Source organism: Oreochromis aureus, linkage group 11 (assembly GCF_013358895.1).
Source record: "Oreochromis aureus strain Israel breed Guangdong linkage group 11, ZZ_aureus, whole genome shotgun sequence".
NCBI lineage: Eukaryota > Metazoa > Chordata > Actinopteri > Cichliformes > Cichlidae > Oreochromis > Oreochromis aureus.
In genome coordinates this window covers 34,753,291-34,769,862 of record NC_052952.1, presented here as the reverse complement: position 1 = coordinate 34,769,862, position 16,572 = coordinate 34,753,291, and the positions used below count along the sequence as shown (strand labels likewise).

Genomic DNA, 16,572 nt, shown 5'->3' with positions numbered 1-16,572 from the left:
TGCTGACTTTTGAACTTTCTGTGAGATTTCAGCCTCAAGAATCAGCAAAGCATTAAATAAAAATATAGAAAGTTTGAGTAACAGACACATATTTTGATGAATAAATGTCTTGACAACATTGGAGTCAATAAATTATGTTGTTTGTTTTAGTAGTAAATCAGGTCCTGAATTATTTTGTAGAAATTAACACCAATTAGCCAAAGTGATCCCAGATTTCAACATTTGCCAGTTAGAAACAGTTTGGATCTTATAACAACCACGTAAACTGCAACTGCAATAAATTAATGAAATAAACAAAGAAAAGATGTGTGATTATGTTTACTTGGAAGATTTATTACATTCAGTGCTTTTGGTGCATAAATTTTAATCTGAGACACTAATTTCCCCAAAACACTTTATGGAAATAATATGACACAGATGTGCAACATAAGAATTTTCTGTCAATCATTTTTACATTCAAATCGGTGTTGCATACAATTTTATTGATAATTAGTAGAATTTATTAGACTTATATAATAACATAAAATAATAAAGAAACAGAAGGAACACAGATTGGTTATAGTGGAAAACTATGAGCAGCTGCTACTGTCCTTATAAAGTAGAGTCCATATAGTAGTCAGATTATACAATTTCTGTATTAAAATCTAAAATAAAATTAATTAATGTCATATCCCAAACCCAAGTTTGATCCCACAAAAAAACCCAAAACTGTTTATACCCTCAAAAAAGTGAAGATCGGGTTTTGAGTACATTCAAACTTTCAGTTTATGTTGCACAAACTCACAGGCAAAATATTTTAGGCACCTGTCAGTAAACAAAACAGCACCTCAGCATGTCAGTAACAGGGTGTGTGAATAAAAACTGAGGCCTTTTCTTTTGTGAGCTCTTGTGCTCTGTGCTGTACAGCTTCAAGTGAAGACATTTATTATTATTTCACCAACTGAGAACAAGAATAGTTTCCATTTCAGTCTCTCTAAATGCCTGGAATCATTTTCTCTCAAAGGCTTTGGTGTAGATGTCCTCAACAGGGCGACGTCAGCACTTATCAGCACCAGCACAAGCACAATCTCTCTGTGACAGATGAACCGTAACAACAAAGTCCCCAGCATGTCCTGCTGCAAAGAAACAACCACGTCCTCCCAAATTTCATAACAGTGGAAAATATTAGTTGATTAGCTCCTGGCAAAGTTTCTGTAAAAATTTTAAAACCCACAACTTTCATAAAAAATGATACAATTTACACTAATGCAAAGTAAGCCAAGAGGTGAGCACTTGTATCTGTCTTGAGAAAGAAACAAAGCACAGCTGTGTTTGGTCAACGCTGGAAAAAGTCTTACTACTCTGCAGCCACCTTAGCAATGCCTTCAGGCACGTTTGGGCCGTTATTTTGAAACCCTCTTTCTCTCTGAACAGGATGAGAGCCTCAGGATTCATTTCTGTGGTCAAGGGAAAGCGAGAAAATGCTTCTTGAGTTTGGAGATTTTGTCCCAAAATAATGTTTAAAAAGCTTTTAAGCTTTTTTAGGTGACGCATATACCACAACTATTATCGTTATGCTTGGAGTTAATAGAAAAAAAAGGAAAATGGAACACTCACCTATAACTTTACTAGATAACAAGTAAATATGCCTCCAACAACACAATTTAAGCACAATCAAGAACCTCAACTGTGGGACATCATGCTCCGCTGCATTTCAGCTGTTGACCGGCTCGTTAGTGGTACGGGTGGATCAACCACCATGTTTCATTTCTCTGTATTTTTGTATTCACAATTCTTTGTGCCTTTTCTCCAGTCTAGTTTATGTGAACTTCCTGTGGATGAATGTCAGAAAAAAGAACATTTCAGCATAAAAAAAAATGATTGTGGAAGTGCAGTTTGGGAAGCCATATACTGTTTAATATCAGACACTGGTGCTACAAGAATCCTGAATACAAATCTATGAAAGTCTATGAAATTCCTTAATGGCAAAGACTGCAGATGTTTTGCCCCTAATCAACACCTGGGAAACATATTAGCCATATTCATGACCACTGTAACTGTTTAAAGGCAAACATGTCTGCTCCTTTTATATATGCAGAATGTCTGTTCAGTGTGCTGGTGAGATGAACAGAGACTGATTGTGTCATCACTCCAGACTGAGCAATTAAATGAGTTGTAACATTATCAAACTTTTCATTCGTAGAAGTATAACTGCTGAGAACAAATCATTTTAACCGTTCTTTTGGAAGAAACGTCTTTTTATCTTCTAATGACCACTGAAGTAAATATTCTGGCTTTGTACTTATTCATTTAGATAAGGGCTTCAAAATAACTGCCCAGAGGAGCTCCCAAGATGAGAATAAGGTTAAACAAAGGTGCACCAATTATCTGTGCAGAAATGATGATGTGGTACACAAACAAACACAAACGCAGCATGAGTGACTTTTGGAGTTTTGTTCAGTGTCTAAAACATCAAGCTGAGTGAACGCAGACGTAGAAGTTTTTGTGCTCCTCCCAGTAGTGAAGTTCATCTTCGAAGCTCCACGAGCAGGCCAGGTCTTTGGTGGATTTGATTGTGTGAACCACACAGTCGCCGGGTAACTTCTCGAACAGGAACTCAGCGACCCCAACCACTGTGAGTTTCTTCTGAGACTGGATCAGCTGTTGGATGTGGCTCTTGTCCACAGGCTCAGGCGAGGAGCTGTAGGACACCCACACGTTCAGTTTCTCATCCGATGAAGGCACTTGGAAGCGGTTCTTTCCCGTTGCGCATTGGAAATCCCTCTTGTTGACAAACAGGCCTGAAGGAGATTTAAATATACGCACAGACCAGCCCACCCAGTCGTACTTCTTCTTTAGCTTCTCTATCATAGCATCAGCTAGCTGTTGGTTGGTTAAATCTTGCTGATCTCTCACCAGTCGTCGGGAGTCTTCTTCAGCTTGTTTAGGGAAGCTGACAATGCAGTCTTCAATGACAGCGTTCATTTTACTCTGGACAGCCTTCATCTTCTCACCCCACTCTTTTAGAAGATCGTCCTCCTCATCATATCCTTTCAGAGCAGCGTGGCCCAGCAGTGCAATGAGCGCAATGCAGAAGAGCTTCTTCAGACGGGCGCAAAAGTCTTCCATCACCCGGCGATTTTTCTCCTCATAGTTAAGGATGATCTCGAGCAAAGGTTCCCCAGAGAAACTTTCTCCCATCACAACGTTGTATAGGGTGTTAATATTTTTGTCGCCTCCGGTCTTGGCGAAATGCTCCAGGAAGAGCTTCTTCTTCACTTCCCTGAACTTCGGTTTGGCGTTGAGGATGTCCATGTACTTCCTGAACTGATTAGTAATGTTTTCCTCAACGGGGAAGTACGTAGAATCCACTCCGCTCTTCTTGATCTCCTCGTTGATCCGCTGAAGCTCCTCAGACACTACATCCAGCCGATCTCTGACCTTCTGAAACTGCTCCTTCATGAATGCAGCCTCTTTGCTCTCCACGTTGTCCAGAGCCAGCTTGACAATCGGGGCTGCGATGGAGAAGACGGGGAAGAGGTCACCGGCGATGCTGGCCACCACTTCAGCTCCTTGCTCAAACACTTCCATCACTGTCTCCACCATGTCCTTTTTCTCAGACACAAGCTTCTGTAGTGGATTTGCCATCTTTGCTGACGTCTCTCTCAGACTGAAGAAAAACATTCACATTCTTAGAAACAGTCAGAACTGATCCTCTTGTAATATTAACAACAGTCAAAGTAAAACACAGATTGAGGGGTCAGTTTTTGGTCTTCTAACTCTACTTACAGCTCTGTTCCAGTGTTGTTGGACTGTGGACTGTAGGCCTTGTGCTTCTTACTACGCAGCAAACACTGATAAGGAAAGAGAGAAACAGCCAAGTGAGCTTCAGTGCTGGCTGCTGGTCACACCCAATGAGCAATGACTCAACAATGCCAAGAGAGTTCAGTAATGACGGAGGACTGGTATGGGCTGAACTGCTGCATGTTATTCGTATGTTAACCGCTGGGAGCTAAATTGTATCTGCTCAACATTTACATTTACATTCAACTTAAACAGCTATTCCTCAACAGAGTAACTATTATGCAAAGATAACATGGAGGAGCACTAACTGGTTTCAAGCCACGCCAAGCCAAGCCTAACCGAGAAACACAGAGCTCACATGCTTACCATGGCAAACTTGCAGAGAATAAAAGCATGTGGAACTAAATTATGTACTTGGACTGTTAAATGCAACTATCTCCCCTTTAATTCACACTGTTCAATGGGCTGTTTTCCAAGTTAAAAGTAAAATTAAATGCCTAAGAAAGAGTTTGAAATCCATTATTTTGTTGCCTTTTTTGCAAAGGGTTAAATTATAAAATAGATTCAACATTATAATGAAGCTGTAGCCAGCAACTTAGCTTAACATAAAGACTGAAAACATGTCTGGAAAAACTGAAAACTCAAGGCCAAAATTATCAGGAAGTGTCTAAAAGTGTAACACGTGAAGTCAGGACAGTTCATGAGCTTCTGGCAACAGATCAGTTCCCATAAAAGCTGAATGAAAGGAAAAAGGAAAGGAAAGTCTGTCATTTTCAAAGCATCAAAAATGGCCATAGCACCAAAGCTGCTAACCGACAAACATAAGGTGCTCTTTTGCTTGTGTGCACGATGCTCTGGGTTTATAGACGTGAAACAAGTCATGACATACATATGAGGGCTTGTAAAGAATCCCTTAGTCTCATATATTGGATGGGCTTCACTTTTCTACATGCAGGACAAATGTTATCGAAGCAGTGATCTTTTCCTAAATCTAATCAAGAATTTTTGTAATAATACTAAAAAAGAAAATAGCAAGCAAGAAGTAAAAGTAAAGGGTTAAATTCAAGATGGCAATAACCCTTCCACAAATTAAAGCATGCTGGGCATTTATTGATATGCAGGGCAAAAAGGTTTTTTCCCTTCATTTCACCCTAAAAACCGGATCCCTGTTGAACTTGGAAAGTCTTAGTCTGAACAACATTTCCAAATTCCAGGACTCACAGCAAGAGCAACACTAACTGATTTCCTGGGCATGTTCAGACATGTCCTTTGTGCAAATCTGGAAATGTGCAATTTTGGAAGAAACTTTCATTTGTGTGGAAAAAAAAAAAAACAGGTCCCTATGACTGTTTATTTTGCAGCTCTCGGTAAAGAATCTGCCGTCACACTCTTCAGTTCAAGTTTCTGGTCTTGTTCACATGGCATGTTTCATTTGGAGCTGAGTGAGAAGCAGCAGTGCTGTTTCTCCTCAGTCGATATCAGAGCAGCAGGCGTGGGAAGTGATTAAGCGTAAAGAGGTTAAACTTGCTGGGTGAGGGTGCGTTTTCCAGTGAATCTCAGCAAGTTACCACGGCAACAAGACAATGGAAAATAATCTGTCAGCTCATTTATCTATCTGCTGAGGTCAAGTCTGTCCCAGGGGGGTTTATGTGGCTAAACTGCAGAAGATAGCACCCATTTCTCAGGCTGACACATCTCACACCTCTGCAGCTATCAGACACCAGCACGAAGGATGTCTAGGCAGGTGATCAGATTTTAGCAAATCTGAACATAGATTAAAGGAATAGTTTGGCCTTTTTTGAAAACACACCTACTTTTTTCTTGGCAGGATGCAGATAAGAAGCTATCCTCTCGCAATAAAACAACGTTATAACCAGCACAATGGGTGGTGGAAATGAAAGAAACTTAAATGTAATCGTCACTGACTATAACCTAAGTAATATATAAAAAAAGACATATTGCCTTTTTGACAATGTCAGCAAAATACTGAACACATTGAATCTTTATTTGAGGGGAAAGCTGTTGCACTTGATTGCATTAGATTTTTACCCTTGTACTTAATAAAGTGCCCAGTAAATGTTCATCTTGTTTGATTAGTTTATACAAAAACTTAAGCGCAAAAGAATTTGGGGTCTAGCTATGTTTTATTGGCTACATTTTGGCCTGGAGTCAAAGTCACTGCTCCCGGCCAAGAATTCTTTGGGAAAGGGCCAGACATGTTGTTTACCACTCTTTATGACAAACTAAGCTAATCAGCTGCTTCATATTTAATGGAGAAATATGATTAATTTCATCTAACTCTCCACAAGAACTCTATCCTCAAAGTCCCACACCTGTGAATAAACAAACACAAACCTCTTCAACAAAAAAAGTGATATAAAGGATATTATATGTTCAGCAACCCAGACAGCAAAGAGGAAACTTGAAGGCTGTTCACTTGGCTGTTTCTCAAATATAACATATGTAGGATGTTATATTTGTGCAATTTTGTTCTAAAAATTAAGAAAAACAGCAAAGTAGGAAATTCCAGCAGGAGGTTAGAGCATTTCCAGTTACTGCATCTCATTTGATTTAAGCATAAAAAATGTTTCCACTGATGGTATCTCTCGGTTTCGCTCCTTCTGGGGGTCTCGTGGGTTTTGTAACTGCAGTCTGAGTGCATGAAACACCTCCACACAGATGCTTCAAACATAAAAGTGCTTAAAGAAATCACATTTTCATAGACAAAGAGCTGCTGCAGCTCACATAACAGAGATGCACACCGCAGTCTGTGGACAGCCTGTACATCCCCATGTATGCAGTACTATACCATATAAAATGTACTTTTCTTATTACTGTGTTTCCGTCTTAGTTTTTTTTAAATGCAACTTTACCCAGCCATTCAGATGCTGTTTTAGTCATTCTTCTGCTGCTCCTATTTGACCAGTATATTTTCTAACTCCAGAGCTTTTCAGATCAAGCTTTTACATTAAAAATCTAAAGAAAATGCAAAATGATTTCTGTGATTTTTGGGGTCTTTAGTTACATTTCAGGTATCTTTAAGTTGTTCAGAGTTATACAAACATGAATTTGCCTTTTTAAGTACTCAAAGACCAAAGAGGAGGGTAAACACAGTATATTCTACAAATCAGCAAACATTATAAAAGTGTCTTCATCTTTTTTGTATTACATTAATATTATGATGACCTTCAGTTGTGTGTGACCCACTGGAGAGGCGTAACCTTTAGCTCTGTCAGCTCAGGACTGAACTGACCAATAATATGCTGCTTATGCGTTGATGCAGTCTCAAAGAGCAATATAATAAAAATATCAGCCAGGGTGACGGTTTTCCTCTCATCTATTATTACTGTGCAGAATTTAAACACTGCGATATGCTAATGGCACATTTATATGAGGATCTGTGCAGTGGCAAGAAACACACAACGCGCATGCGCTATCTGCACTGACTTTAGTGCCAGCTTCATCTGGACAGTCGAAAAAACCCTCCATCTGACAGCTGACCACTCAGTCTGACCACTGAGCAGGGAAAAAACTTAACGCTCTGTTAAATGCGCTCTCTTAATGGATGAAGTATCGATCAGTCCGCGCGCGAGGGTTGTACAATGTAATTGTATCGTTTTACATCCGATGGGCAGAGAAACAAACAAACATAGCAGCTTCACACCACAGATTAGGTTTGCGTTACAGCGCAGCCGCGTCAGTGGATTCAAAAAAACAAGCACTTCCTGGAAAAAGTAAAGCGGTGGCACCAGATCTGGCAACCAACGCCCATTAAAGTTTTGCCTGAACTGCATTAAATTTTGCAGATTCGTCTAATCACCCACTCCGCTTTATTAAAACAACCCGCGTTAACAAAATATATGAGGACTTTTAACAGCAGTGAACAAAAAGCGGATTTAAAAAAAAACAGCTCGATTATGTAACGAGAGTGGCATGAAGTCGATTAAGCTGAATCGATCCTCCACATATCAGCACTCACACTACCGCCACATGACCCTTATAATGTCTCTGCTCACACGCAGTTAAAATGTGCCTGTCCACTATGAAACATTTTCAAGAGAAACGGACTCACCTCATAAAGTTTGCGGAAGAACTCTAACTTCCAGACTGTTTGCCTTCCTATTGGTCATGTGGCTCTCATGTTACAGAGAGCAGGCACACCCAGTCAAACCCACAAGAAGTACAAGAAAAAAGAAAAAAAAATCCTGGGTGGTGGAGGGAAAATCAGTTGTGAGCATAATAGACTGTTGTTGATATTGTATACAGATCGGCCTCCACCCATCTAATAAACAAAGGCATGTTATTACAGCATTATAACCGTTAAAGAGCTAATCTGACTGAGTTCGTTTGAACTCAACACGAGCCTTTAAATAAGAGAGTAACGACGATAACAAAGGATGACAAAATATCCGTAATTTTAGTTTATTAAGAATGAAAGTAAAACACGCATACCGTTTAATCGTATGTGAAAGGTTTCCCACACAGCACCAAACACAGCAAAATATTTGATTTTTTAAAAATAGGCTTTTATTTGCAGAGTGGGTAATATTAATTACACTGTCTACCACAGTATTAGTCATTTGTGCACTCTGACTCATTCTTTATGACACATTTCCTTTACATTTTGAAAAGCTTTACTGATTACAAAACAAAACAAATTTCCCACCTGTGGGACTAATAAAGGCTATCTTATCTTTTTATAACAGGGCACCTGAATTTTTTTAAGCGGTTATTTTTTGTTTGTTTGATTGTTTTGTTGAGATTAGACGAGCTCTACTATTCTAATGTGAACTTAAATCATTCTTAAAGCCTTCATGAGTGCTTTGGCTTCCTTCCAAAGTACACGTAATTGTGACTCTAAATGGTTCTCAGTATGAATACATCTCTGTCCGATATAGTGGTGATCCATGTTACCTTGGCCCTCACCTGTGACAGTGGAGGTAGGCCCAAGGGATAAGCAGAAGAAAATAAATGGACGGATTTCTCTTTCGATTTTTAATATAGAAATCGAAGGCCAAGCAAGCAAATATGCACATTTCCCCCAAATGTAGAACTATTCTTTTAATTGTTGAACACCTCTTTAATATTTTTTTACTTCAGAACCAAGTCGCTGACTAATAATCCCATCCAAACCCAGTTTTGATAGTCAAGAATGTCATCTTCTTCAGAACATCCAAAGCTAGCATTTTCCAAGGGTAGATTTTCACATATAATTTTAAAATCTCTGAAAGCTCACAAACAGATATTGCTCAGTCATCCACCCTTAGCAGGCTAATATTCAGTGGGAACAGATTCACAACCCTAATGCTAAGACAAAGCTGGCATGGACACATCTGGCTCTGAATTTTCTAACCTCAAAGCTACACATAATGTATGTATAAGAATATAAATTGTTGCATTAGACAATGGGTCACATAGCAAAACCCAGACAGAGCTGATTACACATCAACAGAGGCAAGATTTAGGAATACATTTCTATATTGAATGGAGATATTTTCAAGTCTCTGATAAAGACATTCATAAATTCATCAATACGAAGGTACACATTACATTTTTCATGGGCCTATTCAGGATGAATGCACAGGTACGCTCGTTTGTGTTTTCCAAAGTAGTAACAATCGTCTTGGAAGTTGGTGGACTGCACCACTGCCTTGTAATGGCTGACAGCATGGACCAGGCAGTTGGGGAAGCTTTTGTTCAAAGACAGAGCAACTGCCATCATGTTCCCCTTCAACTTCTCCTGCTCAATCTTCTCCTGGATCTGACTCTTGTTAATAGGCTTCGGGTTGACACAGAAAGACACCACAATCTTGATCTTGTTCTTGGTCAAAAGGTCAAACCAGTTGGCTCCTCCACTTCCATGGTACTTCTTTCCAGCTAGCCAGTTAAAAAAGAAAATGCGCTCCCGGTCATTGAAGGCCCTGATGGACCAGTTCACCCAGTCGTATTTCTTAGCAAGCGCATCCAAGATGGTGTTGGTGAAGTTCTGGTCGACGGTGCCTGGGTTCTCCTGAACTAGATGCTCTATGTCCACCTTGGCTTGTGTGGCAAAGTTCTCTGTACAGTCATCCACAGCTGCTTTCATTCGCTTTTCCACTTCCTCCATTCGTCCTTGCCACTTCTTCACCATCTCCTCCCCAACTCCTCCTTCCTTGAGGGCAGCATAACCCATGACAGCAATAATGCCAACCACAAAAAGCTTCTTCAGTCGAGCGCAGAAGTCCTCCACTGCCCTTCTGCTTCTCTGCTCTGTATTAACTACAGTTTCCAGCATAGGGTCTCCTGAGGTGTTCTCCCCAGTGACAGCATTGTAAAGGGCATCCAAGTTTAAATCCATATCGGTGCTCTCATAATGGCTGATGAATTTCTCCATCTTCTTTTCCTTGAACTTTGGCTTGGCGTTGACAAAGACCTGAAACTTCTCATACTGACTGATCATCTGTGCCTCTCGATCAAAGTTTTGCTTGTTCAACGACGTTCTCTGCAGCTCCAGGGCAAGCTTATCAATCTCATCTTGGATTCCTTCAAGTTTCTGGTTCACCATCTCAAATTGTTGGGTTAAGTAGCGAGCCTCTTTGCTGTCTGGGTTGCTGAGCAGCTCGGCTGAGGCCACGAACACGGCCTCCAAGACGGGGTGTAGCTGGCCCACAGTGGCAGCTAGCACCTCAGAGGCTTGCCCCATGATCTCCACACCTTTCTCTATCTTGTCCCTGTTGTTCACGAGCCAGTCTGCCACACTGTTCATCTTTGAACTATATGTTTCACAGTAACTAATCTAATAGGATTTCCAAAGGCTTTGCTGGTGCCTGAAAGGAGAAGAAACACGAAACCCTTGTGAAGTTCATTAATTTGAGACTTTTTAGCATTTCAAATAAAATACGGCTCAGCTTTTTCTTTATTTTAGAAAATGTAAGTAACATGAAGTCTCTCTCTGTCTTTTTTCAATCCTTTCTCAGCATGCATGGTGCCCCTGTGTAGGAGAGTGTTTGCAGTCTCAGGAATAGGTTCTCTAAGAACATGTTCCCGACAAACAAACTCTACAATAAAAGCAAACAGCAGGTCATGTCAGCACATGTAGGCATCCAGTTTCAGGCCGCGCCCTCAGAGCATGAGTTAATGACAGGGACTCGTTTTTAAGTCCTGGTGGCATTGACACAGGTCCCAAAAAAAAAATTAAGTACACAAACTAGTCCTCATGGATGGTAAAACAGAACAGATGTCAAATATGGTATGTGTACTCATGAATTATGACGTGGACATATTGTGCAACACTGCAGTGCTGGCCTTTTGGGATGTCATTTTTACTTCTCTAACAATAGCCAAGAACCAAAGCAAACACAGATGTTCACAACATGGGTAAAAAAGGGGATTTACTTCGATGATGATTCTATACTTTTCTATGTAAAATACCCAAAAGAGATGAGCTAACTCATTTCTGGTTCCCTGGAGCTCAGAAAAAGGCACACCCAAGACTGAGAGAAGAAAATCCTCCACCAGTGCACTTGTTCACTAATACAACCACATTTCCCTCCTCATTACAGCCTCAGTTTAATTGAACACACCCAGATATAATATTTTTGAGGGTTTACTTTTGTTTAAAAAAAATCACAAAAATACAAGTTTATATGTAACAACACTTTATCAGCTCACCAGTGACTGCTGCAGTGATGAGATCAGTGGTGTCATTTTACAGCCTTTCCTATCACTGTGCTAATTAGATTTACTTCATTTGGTAACATACCATCAGATTTTTTGCACATTTCTATGAGAATCAAATGACAAACAACAAAAATTAACTTTTCAAAATTTTAATTTGGAATTAAATAACGGATTTAAATTCCATTCTAATGAAGGAAAACAAAAACGGGGAGTAAGTATTTACTGAATAATTATCTTAGTTAGTGCTTGGTAATAACTTCTCTTGAGAGAGGGAAAAAGGCGAGTCCCACACAGGCACTTGATCAAACTCCGGTTTCTCCTCTAAGTGCGACGGAGACTTAACGGCTCTGTCGCACTTAGGATGTGGTTTTTCAAGTGCCCACATCCTCTGAAAGATTCACTCTACCTGTGGCATTCCAGTTAAATTTTTCATTTAATGTTGAGACCATGAAATGAAAAGTGTAAATGCTTATATAGATATAGGCAATGAGTTTCTCTTTCTTCCTTTCTTTCTTTAAAATAATAATAAATGATGAAGATTCTGAACAAATAATTAGAAAAGAATGAAAAAAAAAACTCACCTTTTTAGTTAAATATCCAATGGGCTGCAGTCCAGTTATCCAGTAGTCCAGCTGTGCCTGTGAGCACCAGCCTCCTTAGGATATATATATAGTCTCTCTCTCTCTCTCTCTCTCTCTCTCTCTCTCTCTCTCTCTCTCTCTCTCTCTCTCTGTCTGGGCTCTTGTCACTCCCCCTTTGCAACTCCTCTATCCTGTTCCAGCATTCCATAAAAAAACCCACTCAGAGGGATGAGAGACCAGCGCTGACACAGATAACATCCTGTAAACACTCCCCTATGCAGGGACACCAAGCACCCTGGGAACAGATAAAAAAAATAAAAATACTGGTTTGTGTGTGTGTGTGTGCATGAGTACACATGCAAGAGAAAGAGAGACAGATAGACAAAGGCAGTGTGAAAGAGACTAAAAAGGAGGCCAGTCACAGTAGGGCTCAACTACGTGGCCCACCAGCACAAAACCCCTCTTGTTGTGGCTCGAACAAGGTTGCCATGGCCACTGCACCGGCTCCCCCAACTTATGTGAGACGCTGCATGCTTGAGAACCAAAGTGAGCTCTCTGTTCTCGCAGCAAGTCGGGATCCACAGCAAGTTAGTTAGACTTCTAGGTGATCTTATAAATGTTGACCTACTTTGCTTTAAATCTGATTATTAGCAATAGAAAGTTAGTGCTCTGTGGAGTCAAGCTTTACAAATCAGGATGACATTTGCCCTGCAGGGGCAGCACTTTCAGAATCAGTCCGTCACAGCGCAGACTACAGAAAGGCAGTCTGTGTTTCTGACATTCAGAGTTCCCTCTGAGCCTTTGTGCTTTCTAAAGCAGTCATCTGTGCCACTTTCGGCACGATAAAGAGGCAGTAGGAAGAGGAGAAACTGCACTGTGTGACAAACTGAAGCCGGTCAGCTGGGCTGCCTTGTTCCTGTTGCATCCTTCTGTCACATCTCACACTTGAATTAATTGTGACCATTGGAAACCAGACAGTAGGTTTCGCAGGGAGTCAACAGTATGTGGTGTGATGGGTGGTACAGACTGATGCTGGTAAACATTCGCTGCAGAGGCGTGAGCGTGACGTCGCTCAGCTGGAAGACCTCGGATGCTGTTTTTTCTTTTCTTTATGCCGGCAAAGAAAATGATCATCAAACACACACACACACACACACACACACACACACACACACACACACACACACACACACACACACACACACACACACACACATTCACTGTGTCCTGACATTTACTTTCAAGTGAACAAACAACACGGCCTATTAAAGGTAGTCTGGCTCCAGCATCAATAGAAAGTGTTGAATTTGTAGAAAAGTTTGGCCTTTGTTGTTTGTGGTTTCAGGCTTGCCAGGTGGAAACATGGGTGAAATATTTGAGATAATGACAGCCAGCTGAGGGGAAAGAGGCTGTTTCATCTCTTTACACTGCATGTTAGGAAAGCTGAATTAAAAGGAGTCTCATTCCTGATTTTGTGTAATGAGAAGTCCTTTAAAAGTTGGGGCTTCCTTTGTTTTTAATGAAAGTACAAACTTGGGCTCATTGCGCGTCATTGCCTGCTGCTGAATAATATTTGAATCAGCAAAACACAAGTAAAAAGCTTGTGTAGATTGTATATTATGCATTAATGGCATGTTAAACAAAGCTCATGACCATTTTGTCTTACCTTGACTTATCCAATCACAGAGTTTGTTTATGTCTGGAAGCTAAAATGATAAATGGCTGTCTTTTTCAAGGAAGCTATTGGCCATGTTTTATCATTTTGACCTTGGTCAATGACTAGTGTTTTCTCCTCGCCACAAGATGTCTCTTCAGCTCACAGGAAAAGCCCCCATTGGTTCATCTCATGGCAGAAGATGCACAGCATTTTCTGGGAAGGGTTGAGTGTTTCAAAATATCAATAGCTCTAATTATGAGACAAGAGAAAGCACTTATTCAGAAGATAAGATTTCTATTATGTATATTAAACTATAGATAGAGGTGCAGACACAGGCTCGATACAAACAACACAGACGGCCAAACATTTTTAGTTTGAAATTCAGACTTCATTTTGGCAGAGCTACAAGCAAAGCTCTGAAAATGCTGAATACATGCCTCAACATAAACGTGCTCCACTCACATTAAAAAGACAGAAGGTGCTTACAGCCATTTTCTACCATGTCCCGAAAATCCACACAAGAGTATGAGATCAGTACATCGAAGGATTGCTTCATAAATAGAAAGTTGTTTAGTGGGAAAGACAGGATTTAGTAACCGTCATTGGCTGACTCCCGTGGGAAAATAAAGGTGGGCAGGGCAGACAGGTCCTTTGAAATGTGTTTCCTGGTGAGATGGATGTTTGATTGTGAGATATTGCCAGAGGGACGAAACAGCAGAAAGAAAGTTGATTCGAGTCCAGATTATCACCTTTTAACTTTTCTCTCTGTGCTGTGTGTATTTGAATGACAGGAAGGGATATGTTTAGCTGTTTGAAGAGCTCGGTGCAGTAAAAACAGAGATGAGTGATTTAAAACTGTCCATAGTGTCTCATAATGAACTGTGTTATAGTTGAGCTACATCCCACATTATGTGATGTAATGTGTGAATAAAGACAGACACAGTCAATGCCACAAATGCACGTAGACCATAATATGACTTTATTGCTGTCAAAGCCAGCCAGACTCATTTGGAGATTGTAATGCCAGATGTAACTGCAAATGATTCATTATGATTGATTTATTAGGAAAAGCAACAACCAACAAGTTAAAATGCTGTTTGAAAAACCAGCATGAACTCTGTAAGCAGATTGCCCAATCGGCTCGCTGCAATAATTCTTGAAAAACCTCATGCAGAATCATTTTATCATATCTAAAGCTATTTCAAAATCACCTAATCCTTTGGACAGCTGATGGCATTGTTTCCTTTAACACTGAACATCTCCATACTTAAAACATCTCAGACTAAGTGGCTGTTCCTTTATCAGCTAATCCTAGTAACACTGGTCTTTATTGAGTCCTCCAAAGCCACTGAAAATAGGATCAGCCCAGCTGGTTTTCAGTCACCCGAGATGTCTGCGCAGTCTTGTGGTTACTGACTAAAGGAGAAAAAAATGTATTATGGAAACCGTCATTGGTAGCTGTTTGGAGGAAAAGGTGAATGGGCAGGTGCCAATTTTTGGCCTAGCAGGAGGTTTTGTTTTAGGTGATTTATTCTAAAGACGATAAACAAAAAAGAAAAAAATCTAATTTTTAAAATTTCTGTTAGAACAACTCTTAGGTAACATGAGTTACCTAAGAGGTGCTGGTAAATGATAAGGGAGATTATAAAACTAAAGATTCAAAGGGGTCATCACTTTAATGGCACGTGATGGTGGTGCCTGAGAGATCAGCAACTTCATCCTCCGGGGTCATGGCTTTCTGTACAAAACGTCAAATTTGCTAAAATATTTCACCCCTCGCCAAAGCAGCACACTGAGCAGCCAACCAGCTCCCTGTGCCTTGCATGCAGCTTGTTTGGGTTAAAACACACTTACGTATAAACACCATCTTGATCCTGGAATTTCAGAGATGCCTGAAATTTCTCTATCTAAATGTCCTTCGGGGAGGTTTTGTGATGAAGTCAGCCCAGAATGTCAGCATACACTGTATTTTCACAGGAATGTGTCCAGTGTGGGTTTTGGAGCTTATGTCTGCATTCTGAGTAATGTTGGGTTTCCCCTCCCTGGTCCAGATGCTTCCAGGTCACAGAGAAGCGGGCATAAAGAGACAGACTGAAGCATCTCTTTGGTCTAAATAAGTCAAGAGAGAGCAAGGACAGAGGAACAAGTACTTCCTCACGTCATGTTCATGGAAAATGAAAGCGACCCAGCTGCTACCAGTTCCCCTTTGCTCATTTTCAATAGTAATAATATGCTTAACTTGAACCATGTGGACAAAGTCTTAGTTGTTGCTTTGAGACATTTTAGTGTCTCAGATCAATCTGAGTTTTAATAATTAACAATAACCACATTCAGTGGACCAAAACGTTGGAATCAAACCCTTATCTATTCCCAGCCTTCTTTTTATTGAGTTGGTGTGTACAGTTTTTACAGGATCACTACATAACACAATTGAACTTTGCCCAGTCTGAGTCACGTACCAACAATCTGTATGCACAACAGGGACTCTGGTGGCTGTCTGGCTGTCCTCCTTGATAAAAGTCCATCTGTTGCTCAAGCAGATCAATACAAACTCGGGTTGGATTTAAGGAAATAGATGGAGAATCACAGGCTGGAAGTAGGCGGCTTATTGATTGCAAGCAAATTCACCTCAAGTCAATAATTGCCCTTCTAGAAATTGAGCCAAACCATCTTCAAGCTCCATGTAAATTGGAAATCCAATTACTTCTTGTGGCATTTCACTCAATCATATAGTTTTACTAATGATTCTCTGAAAACCGCAAAAAACTTGTTCTGTAGTTGGTTTACGGTTCTTTTGGTCATTATAGCCTCCTGTTGGGTTCCACCGACTTCTGAAAGGCATTGCAGTTTGGAGTTGTGAAAGGAAATGACAATTAGACATCACATGTATTT

At 40.3% G+C, this 16,572-nt stretch overlaps 1 protein-coding gene across 3 annotated transcripts; it reads right to left on the bottom strand.

The window, feature by feature from the left end:
• Positions 1-303: 303 nt before the first annotated feature.
• On the bottom strand, positions 304-12,171 carry LOC116315394 (protein rapunzel-like). Of its 3 annotated transcripts, none has more exons than XM_039619335.1 (3): positions 12,024-12,096; positions 3,769-3,833; positions 304-3,649 (listed from the first exon to the last, which is right to left on the bottom strand). In XM_039619335.1, the coding sequence occupies exon 3, from the start codon at positions 3,625-3,627 to the stop codon at positions 2,452-2,454; it is 1,176 nt and encodes a 391-aa protein (XP_039475269.1). In that variant the 5' UTR covers positions 3,628-3,649; positions 3,769-3,833; positions 12,024-12,096; the 3' UTR covers positions 304-2,451. The 3 variants fall into 3 exon arrangements, with proteins under 3 accessions (XP_039475269.1, XP_031589536.1, XP_031589539.1); XM_031733676.2 differs by lacking the exon at positions 12,024-12,096 and adding an exon at positions 7,856-7,989; XM_031733679.2 differs by lacking the exons at positions 304-3,649; positions 3,769-3,833 and adding an exon at positions 8,190-10,589 and having other exon boundaries at positions 12,024-12,171.
• Positions 12,172-16,572: the final 4,401 nt, after the last annotated feature.

Coding starts and splice junctions, on each gene's coding strand:
- LOC116315394 (XM_031733679.2), bottom strand. CDS start 10,528: ATGAACAGTGTGGCAGACTGGCTCGTGAACAACAGGGACAAGATAGAG.